The 9,641-nt window shown below is 36.5% G+C and overlaps 1 protein-coding gene across 2 annotated transcripts in view; it reads right to left on the bottom strand.

The window, feature by feature from the left end:
* The window catches only part of LOC107593659 (E3 ubiquitin-protein ligase CBL-like), a 12,372-nt gene extending 2,818 nt beyond the window's left edge, over positions 1-9,554 (bottom strand). Inside the window, exons 1-8 of one of the 2 annotated variants that reach the window (XM_016283489.1) lie at positions 8,209-9,554; positions 3,709-3,855; positions 3,437-3,593; positions 3,110-3,231; positions 2,815-2,952; positions 2,624-2,711; positions 1,978-2,109; positions 1,110-1,307 (exon numbers count right to left, since the gene is read on the bottom strand). In XM_016283489.1, coding sequence (XP_016138975.1) covers positions 1,110-1,307; positions 1,978-2,109; positions 2,624-2,711; positions 2,815-2,952; positions 3,110-3,231; positions 3,437-3,593; positions 3,709-3,855; positions 8,209-8,579 — 1,353 coding nt within the window. In that variant the 5' untranslated portion in view covers positions 8,580-9,554. The remainder of the gene's footprint in view (positions 1-1,109; positions 1,308-1,977; positions 2,110-2,623; positions 2,712-2,814; positions 2,953-3,109; positions 3,232-3,436; positions 3,594-3,708; positions 3,856-8,208) is intronic. The other variant, XM_016283491.1, reaches the window with a different exon arrangement.
* Positions 9,555-9,641: the final 87 nt, after the last annotated feature.

Here is a 9,641-nt window from a genome sequence, read left to right as displayed (position 1 = left end):
TAGAAATCAGTGGTTAAGTTGTATTTACAACACTGTTCCAGAACAGTTCAACCCAAATATTCCGATGTGTGCAGCACATTTTATGGAGGATTTCCTGATCCTGGGAGAGCAGACTACAATGCCGGCTGTTCTGACTCACTATAACTTACGTTTCATCTTCAATGTAAGTACATTTTCATATTTAAAGAATTTGCCACTGACGATTCAAATGCAAGTTTTGAGCAGTGTAGAGTAGCGCTTGTTTGTCATTTCTCCGATCACAAATGCAGACATGGTTTTATGTTTACACGGCGCGATGCAACGCAACACGTAAAAAGACAGTATAAGTCATTATAATCAGTAATTATGTCCCCACTGGATGCAACAAATGCCTCGTTTATAATGGGTTTTAATGTTTTTGTCTCGTCGCTCCGGCTGGACAGGGCATCACAATATGGTAAGGGGCGTTACATTTCAGTCACACGCTTGAGGTAGTCGGCCAATCACAACACACTGGATAGCTGGCCACTCACAGCACACCTCGCTTTTCAGACCGATGAGCTTTGTAAAAATCAATGCGTTTCAGAAAGGCGGGGCATAGAGGAGAAACAATAATGTACAGTAAACCGCAGAAACACATTTCATTACACCAAATACACAAAATAATGTTTTTTTAGCAACATCATATGACCCCTTTAAAACTAAAATAAATCATTTTAATTGCTACAAGTGATTTTAGGCATCACAACATTTACATTAACAGTATGAATTTTTTTTTTACTAAATATAACATTTAACAGTGTTTTAAAAGATTAACTTTAAGTGAGCTTTAGATGGTGACAAAGTTAATCTAAATATTAAAACTGGAAATGAGCATTCACAATGAAATATAGTATAAACAAATGTATCTGTAATATTGGCTGAAAACTTATATAGTACAGATATATTATGCATTCCTGGTTTAATCACCTATAATCTAGACATTACCCTGCAGTATAATTATATAAATAGGGTACCCTACACACAAGAGTAAAATCTCATAAATGTTCAATAAGCCAAAGACAATGTAAGTCATAAAATGTGGATTTCAGATTGGCAAGCAAAGGTTTTCTGATTCCAAAATTACATACTCTCACCTTTTTCATACAAGCCAGTTTTTTCAGCACCAGCTCTACATCCTCATGATCCTCCTCCTCATCTTCATCGTCCTCCTCTTCCTCCTTCTCCCCTGCCCTCCTGTCTCTGGTTGGCAGGTAGGGCTCAATGAGGATGGACTCTGTGCCTCTGATGTCACAGCGGCAGTAGGGGCATGTGTGCCCGTCTGACTTCTGCATATCAGAGGGAGTGACACAACTTTCAACACACAAATTCACATACTTATTTAATGCACAGGGTACTGAAACCATGGACTCAATTTCTTAGCTCCCAAGGGCATCCTTCCCCTGAACATCATACCACAAGAAAGATTTGCTTATCTTATGACATCTTACGAGAGTTGTACTAGTCTTTTGAATGTGTTACATTGTAAGATGTAGAGCTGCCGAAATGCATCACATCCTCTCATTCTCTAGGGTCAATGTGATCTTAGCATTCATTGAAGTGTGACTTGAGAGAAGTGGAAAATCAGTCACAATGCACACATATGCTTCATCAAACACAGGCAGGAAGCTTGAGCCAAAATGTCAGGTCATGTTGCATGACATTGTGGCAAACACTGTATTTCATGCAGAACTGCTTTCTGAATGACTTTGCTTCATGCAAGTATTTCATTATCAGTTTATGTTAATGGTTTATTGTTATAAAAATAATTATATTTTAATGAGATCTATTTATGATGTTTATATATATGCACCAACAATGGAAAAACACAACCACGTAATCATGTATAGTTGTTCTGGATGTGGGTTTGCGGTGTAACCTGACCATGCTTGTGAGTGTGAATGTAAGTGTGAATAGGAGATGGTTATAAAGGTCTGAGCACAATAGGAAAAAATATACCTGCCAGCCAGTCAAGCAGGGTTGACACAGCAGATGGCCGCAGGGCTGAATGCGAGTGTCCTTGTCTCGTTCTGTGCAGATTTTGCAGAGCTGAAATGTGCTGCCAATCTCACAGTATAATTCATACTGCTCCTGAAGAGAGAAGTACAACAAATAAAGGAGAGAGAAAACAGTTAATCTTGCATTAGAGAAAAAAAAATGCACTCACATTCAAGAAACGAGCATATTTCAAATATGCAACCAAAAAGAAAAAGAAAAAAGGAGAAGCAGAGGACCATGTATAGGATAGTGTAATGTTTAAATGAACAATTAAAAATGTAGGCAATAATTTAATGTCGTATTACATAATATTAATTATTATTATCATTTACATTTTTTTTGTAATGTTGTGATCCAAAGAAAGGGCATTGTAGTGTTAGTTTAGTATCAATGAAATACTATTATAGTTTTTGTTAATATTTTGAGGGTTGGCTTTTATATATTTTTCATTTTAATTTTTGTAAAAATTTTAGTAATTTGTTGTGTTTTTGTCATTTTCTGTTTATATATATATATATATAAATGAGATAAAAATAAATGTGCTGAAATATTTTTTTTTTTATATTTTATTTCAGTTAACATTTATTCTATTTGAAGTAAAGAATACTTCAGTGACTTTGATTCGACCCTTGTGAGTTGGACTGCACAGGCTGGTGAGGTCAGGGTTCACATCACGCCCATCAGGGTATAAGTAGCTGCAGATATAAGCATTCCAGATTATGTTAACACTATGATGTCAGATTTAATTTCAGAGTGTTTTTATTTTTTTCTTGAAATAATATTAGATTGTGAACTCACCAGCCCTCCCTGAAACCTTGTATGAGTGCTTGGTAGAGAGGTGTATTTTGGGGAATGGTTTGCACAATACTGCCATCACTGGTCACATGACCAATCGCCCACTGACCCATTTGTGTGCAACTGAGACGAAAGATGTAGCTGTGGGGAGAGCCAGTAAGAGTTCAGATCTAAACCACTGTAATTCTGTAAGTTTAAACCTAGATAAACAAACTGTAATCATTTGGTTTATTTACTTTTTTGGTTAGTTGCATAGCTAGTTCATTTTAGCCCTGCTGTAGTTTGGTGTATGTCTTACCTGCCAGGACGATGTCTGTAGTGCTCTAGTCGGACCCTGACCTGGTCATAGGTGAGAAACGCCATGTATCCTGGGTGAGTTACTGCTAAATGATTCCAGTTTCTTAACAAAGTTGACCAGGGCTGAAGGAAGAATAGAATATTAAATAGCTTATAGCAAAAAGAAAGTCTCACAAAAATGACTGAATTCATGGAAGAAAAAAAACATTTGTCATGTTTTTATAGGTAATTATAATAAATATTATAGTATAGTATAAATAGTATAAATATAATCATAGTAAATATTATAGGTAATATCTAACAAAAGTTCTCCTCAAGCTTAGGATACCTGAAAAAGCCTGGTGAATATATCAAACTCAAAGATTGATATGTGATCATTACAAGTGAGATCAACCGTGGACTTCAAAGCCATGGCCTCCATTCCCTCTTCAAAGTAATGAACCCTCCTCAGCTGCTGTTTAAAAATGTTCCACTGCACTATACATCTGAGAGAGAGAGAGAGAGAGAGAGAGAGAGAGAGAGAGGGGGGGGTTTTTCCCAAAAAAATTTATGCATAGGGTTTAAATTTTCAATACACATTAAAAAAAAAAAAATTCATACTTGTGTCCAAAGGCTTTCCTCCAGAAGTCTTTGGCCTCTGTCTTTGTAATTCTATAAGTATCACCCTGAAATCTTCCCCCGGGAAACAAAGTTTGTAGTTCATTCAACATGTGGCTGAGGAGGAGTGACAACTTGGTAAGATTTCTCCTGAAAAAGGAAACAAACGTTTAAAAAAAAAAAAAAAAAAATATATATATATTTTGTGACTTGCAAAAATATTACCCAGACATATATTACACGGTAAAACACATTCGTCTGTATATAAAGTGGGTAGAAATACAATGTGCACAGAAGAGCTGTGGTGCTTGTTTTCTGATTTGTGTGCATATGATAATTGTTGGTTGATGTGTGATATAATCGTGTCAACAAGTTGCACAAACATACACTCAAAAAGAAACAAAAAGCTGGCATAAGCATGATGCACTCTAACTTCTAGAAACAGGAAGTAGTACTTTGATGCATCCTGTCCTGTGTGTCTGTGGTGGGGCTGACAGAATTTTCCATTACTAATTGATCAAAGAGATTGCCATGGTAGCGTCAGCATCCTCTACACAGCATGGCACAGATCGGCACCTCTCATCTGTTATTCTCTTGTCAATAAATCTGCAATCTGATTTAACAAGGATTAAATCAGATTGCTGATTTCATTTTATATTAAGTCTAAATGTAGAGAAAATAAATAGCATATTTATTAAAAAAGCACACAACAGGGCAGATGTAATATGCATTGTATTTAAAAATGGTGTAGTAAGTGATGTTTGAAGAAACCAATGCTTCAACTTTTCATTGTGATATAATAATGACTACGGTGTATTTTTGATGTTGTAAATAAGATTATGTTCTACAAGAAAATTCTATTTCAGTCTTTCTACTTAAACATTTCCTGTTCAATTCAACATGTTACTTGCTCTTTCTCTGTAATTATTTGTGAAATTTACTAGCAATTTTTGAGTGAAAAAAGTTTTACCAGCAATATTTTTGTTAATGTTTGACTGTGGATAATGTGGTTACTGTGTTGAGATGCATATGCAGTTGGGTGCTAAACTGACCAACCATGTCTTGAATGCAACAAATTTTTCCACTCAGACAATATGACCGCTTTGTTTCTACTTTTAGTAGCTTAGCCACAAAGCCCTCACTTTGTCTTACCTTTTCTCTGAGCAGTGCCTCTGAAGCCTGAAGTTTCTTTTAGTCATGCTCTTAAATTTTCCACCACATACTGTCCTGTCCACTAATCATGTTAGCCCAGCAGTCACAAAGTAGGTGAAATGAGCTACATTTACCCGCATGTACTTTATTAGGTTTGTGTGGTGATTCCGCTCTCTCTTATAGTGAATAAATTAAATGAATTAGTTACAGGAGAGATATAATATTTTATGCTTCTCAATTAAAAATCAGAACTTTGAGGAACAGGGTGTGACCCACTGTATCTCTTTATCAAATATATTAAGCATGGTGTTCAGAATATGTGTATATTTTGTCAGCATATCAAACATGTGTATTTAAAGTATGCATACATTCACACATAGTGGTACTGCTTCTTTTCTGAACACTAAAGGTCCAGTTCTGACATGTTGTGTGAAATATTGAATACATTGCAGCTCAAGTGGAAAGTAAAAAAAGAATGTTGTGACTTGAAGGTCCTGCTATTCAGCTTCACACAGAAGAGAAGGTAAAACATTGCGAACAAGCCTTATATTTACTGGCACTTGGAGATAAATGAGGAGTAGACCAAATATTATCTATTACGTCTCAGGTTATTCTCAAATTTGATGTATTATTTGAGGAGCATATTTCACTCTCTCATTTTGCCATGCATAAATAAAATAATAATAATACTAATAAAGTAAAGTTTTGTGATCAGGAAGTAAAGAGAACGGCCACTGCTGTGCCGAAACATGACATTAAACTGCTGGCCTCCATTGCCAGAGGAAAGTTTCCTCCGTTTCCATGATGATAATGTCACACTATACACACTGGTCATTAGTAGTCACAGCAGACCAGAAACTTGGTCAAGCCTCACAACAAAGTCTAAATAGGGACTGCTATGTTTGGTTTCTTAAGATCGAAAACAAGCCGTTTTATTGCAGTCAGGTTATTGGTAAGGTTTACTAACGTTTTTACTAGGATAATTTTTTCCCATGCAAAACCGATCCACATCATTATATGTGTGTGGACATGCCAGCATTAATATTTACATTCTTATGGCAGACATTTTTGCTAAACATTCTATTTATTGGTACAAGTAGCATTCAGATGTTTAACTTTATCAGTGTGGTCATTTCATTTGATGACCAAATTTGAATACTTTTCTACCACTACTTCAATCGTTTTAATACTGTTTGTGTTTTTGCACCTTCTTAGTGGTCTTTTTTTTTAATGAGATTAGACCATTACAACAACCATATAACCAATATTAGAGAAGTAGCAATAAGCCTTGAATTAAAGTAGTATTGACATTTTCAGATTCTTCAAAGTTACCAAAAAGTGATTGCATTTTTGTCCCAGCTAAATGGTAAATGGGGTTGGGGGAACATCATAGTGCTGCTCTATTGAAGAAACGTGTTAACAACTTTAATTTACACCCACACACACACATACATAATATATACACATTCACAGGCTTTTAAGTGGGAGAACTTGCACAATTGGTGGCTGACTAAATACTTTTTTGCCCCACTGTAAAAGCAAGTTAACTTTTTATATCTATCTAAGTTAAGGTTCTGACATTTGTCTGAATCAACAGTCTAAATTAGTGTTGAAACCAGTCACTTTCTTCACACAATTATAGTGTAGTTAATGCAGATATCCTGTTTTATGCATGTAACTGCTGATGAGTGGTTGAGTCAGGGGCGCCGCTAGCAATTTTGGGCCCTATGAAAGAAAATGAGGTTGGGCCCCCTACCGTACCCATACTGCACCAAACATACAAGCCAACCTAGTTATGCAAAATCTTTGTCTGCAATTTAATAATACTGACATACTACTTTTGCTATTGCTTTTAGGTATTAGTATTTTGTCATAAACCTACCCATAGCCACGGAAGCATATAAGTTCCATTTGTTCGAGATGCATCTCCATTGCACAGACCGAAGACAAATATATGAGAACGAATATATATTTGTGTTTTGTGATTTTAGCTAAATTATATTTTTTTCTTAAATTTTTTCAGAGAAAGCATTTTGTTAGGCTACTCATGCTAGCTACAGCGTGATCAGTCACACAAAAGTCATCAGATTAAATATTGGCTCAGTGTGACCAGGGCAATATTTTAAAACATAGAACGTCGAGATGTGTATCCTATTTGAAAAAATCAGCATCGCAATCAGCAACTGGTAAATTGAGATTCCAGTAGCTTTACTGGCATGGTAAAAAGGCTTTACAAAGCATTGACAGCGCTTCGAACCAATGGTGTTAAGCATTATCAAATTTAGAGGCTACAATTCATAGTTTTCAGTCCTGTGACTGGCTCAAAGACCTGGTGGGCAAAACATCCATAGAATTGCAGCACAAGCTTGTCAATTTTCCATTTGTTTCCAATCCACAAATATTTAGATCTTTTGATGGACTTATACATCTACGTCGAACTCGAAGACATCTCTAATAACAGTTCACCATTTGATCTCACTCAGTGACTCTACGTAGGTCGGGAAAGAACCATGCAGTGAATGGGGAAGGAGGGAGGAGGGGTAATTTTGCCGGAAATGCAGAAATAAGCCTTAATTTTGTTTTATTTATAACTCTTGGGTAGATACATTTATAATTTCCCCCCCCCCCCCTCCCCCTTAGCTGCACCCCTGGTTGAGTTTACGGAAAGCGTCATTTTTAGCAGAGCTAGAATGAATGAAAAGATTAAAATCTCTATATATACACATACACACACTTACATACAAAATGTATTATTTCATTAATTTTTTTTATTTATTTATATATGGTTACACTTTATTTTGATAATGCAGACATTATACAAACTATAAGTAACTTTGCAACTACACGTTAACTAACTCAATAATTTGCAACATGTCAAATAACCATTAGAGAATTGTTAGACTGTTAGGTTAGGGTTAGGGTTAGGCTGATATGTACTTGCATATACGTTACTTATAGTCATCAGAATATCTGTTAGGGAACCATTAAAAAGAAGCGTTAACTTATAATAAAAATGTGTGTGTGTGTGTGTGTACCTAATCTTAAATATTTTTTTTTTGAGTTTTTTTTGGGACCATTTTAGGGTTTATTATTTATTAATTTATTATATAAAATATATTATAAAAATATCATATATTAAAGGTTTTCTTTGATAGATCTACCTTAAACAAACAGGATCAATCTGCTTTATTACCTATATACCTTCTGTCTGTTTTTAAACTTTTAATATCATTCAGTCAGCTCAACTCTGATCATCTTTGAGATGTTTGAATATGTCCACCTGAAAAACACACATACTGAGCGCAGTACATAGACTAAAACTGACCTCTGTGCTGTTTGGTTTTCTCTTACCTGTAGCTTGATGTCTCTTCAAACATCTTCTCCTTGCCATCCTTGAACAGCAGCACAGCTCTATCTGCCTTGTCCAGCAAGTGTCGAATATGGATCCTCAGATAATCACCCTCGTCCCCCCGTGGCACGGCCATCATGGACCCCCTGTAGGGAGCCCATACTTCTGTCAGGTGGATGGAGGTCTCTGACACTAGTTCGGGAAGGTACGGCGGGCTGTTTTTAAGACCCAGCCTGGGGTCAGTGCTCAGTTTATGCAGTTTGTCGAGTCTCCTGAGAACTTTATCAAGAAGTTTACGGTCCGCGCTGGTGGGGGGCTGGGACATGGATTGAGAAGTGTCAGGAGTTTGACTCGAACGTCTAGCTGTTGCCATGATAGATGAGATATATCCAGTGTGCCACACGTAGAGTGCTAGTTAAGATTCAGACATGTGTCAGAATCAACAGTCATCTAAAATAGTGTTGAAACCAATCACTTCCTTCACACAATTGAAGTGTAGTTGATGCTGATATCCTCTTTTATGCATGTAACTGCTGCTGATGATCGGTCGAATTTTTGAAGAACGTCATTTTTAGCAGAGCTAGCATGAAAAGATGAAAACCTCTGCAGCTATAACTTATCAAACAACCAGATACAATAACAAGTGGTTCATTTGTTTCCCCATTATTCTCCGAAAAGAAATCGATTTTTAGGAAATGTGATTTATCTGAAAACCACTTCCCCAGTAACTATTTGTCCTGTTATCCCTGGTGATGATATAATGTAAAACAGCAGTTTAAACGTAGCTGTAATTGTGATGATTTCAAAAGGAACAGTCATCTTGCCACTGCAAAACTCTGTTAAATAATGCAGTTTACAAACCTTATGTTGTCCAAGTCAAGGTCCACGGGTCATATTAAGTGCGAAGAAGTGATGAGCAAAGTTTGTCATCAAGATACATTCCTCACAAGCAGAACAAGAAAAGCTTACCTACCCAAACAACACAGGCGCAACACCTGACCAAAAAAAAAACTATGCAGGTTGGTTTCAGTGAAAAAAGTGCTACTGCTCCATAGTAAAAAGGTGCAAAGTTCTAGTCATGTGTCCTTTTGCCATGTCTCCATTACAAAGACTGCTCACAAGCAAAGAGAAACCCAAAACCATGACACCAAAAATACTCTAAATACTAATGCTTTACTCTCAGATCTCTGGGTTCTACCATCACTCCACCCATACAGACATTTGGTGCTCTTGCTCAGCCTTTTTCTCTCTCATTCATTTGGTTTCTTTCAGTCTGTCTGATTTGATCTCTGTGTCCTAAATTTTGAAGAGGCACTCACGCTCATGCTGGTTAAGGACAGGAACTCAACTGCAGACATTCACCTCTCTTTCTCCCTCTCTCTCTCTCTGATCAGTTTCCGGGTAGCTCACAGGCAGACAAACAGGTTTGTTTTCT

This window comes from Sinocyclocheilus grahami, unplaced genomic scaffold (genome assembly GCF_001515645.1).
Source record: "Sinocyclocheilus grahami isolate Dianchi unplaced genomic scaffold, SAMN03320097.WGS_v1.1 scaffold175.1, whole genome shotgun sequence".
In the NCBI taxonomy this organism is placed as follows: Eukaryota; Metazoa; Chordata; class Actinopteri; order Cypriniformes; family Cyprinidae; genus Sinocyclocheilus; species Sinocyclocheilus grahami.
This window is presented reverse-complemented; position numbering and strand designations above follow the sequence as displayed.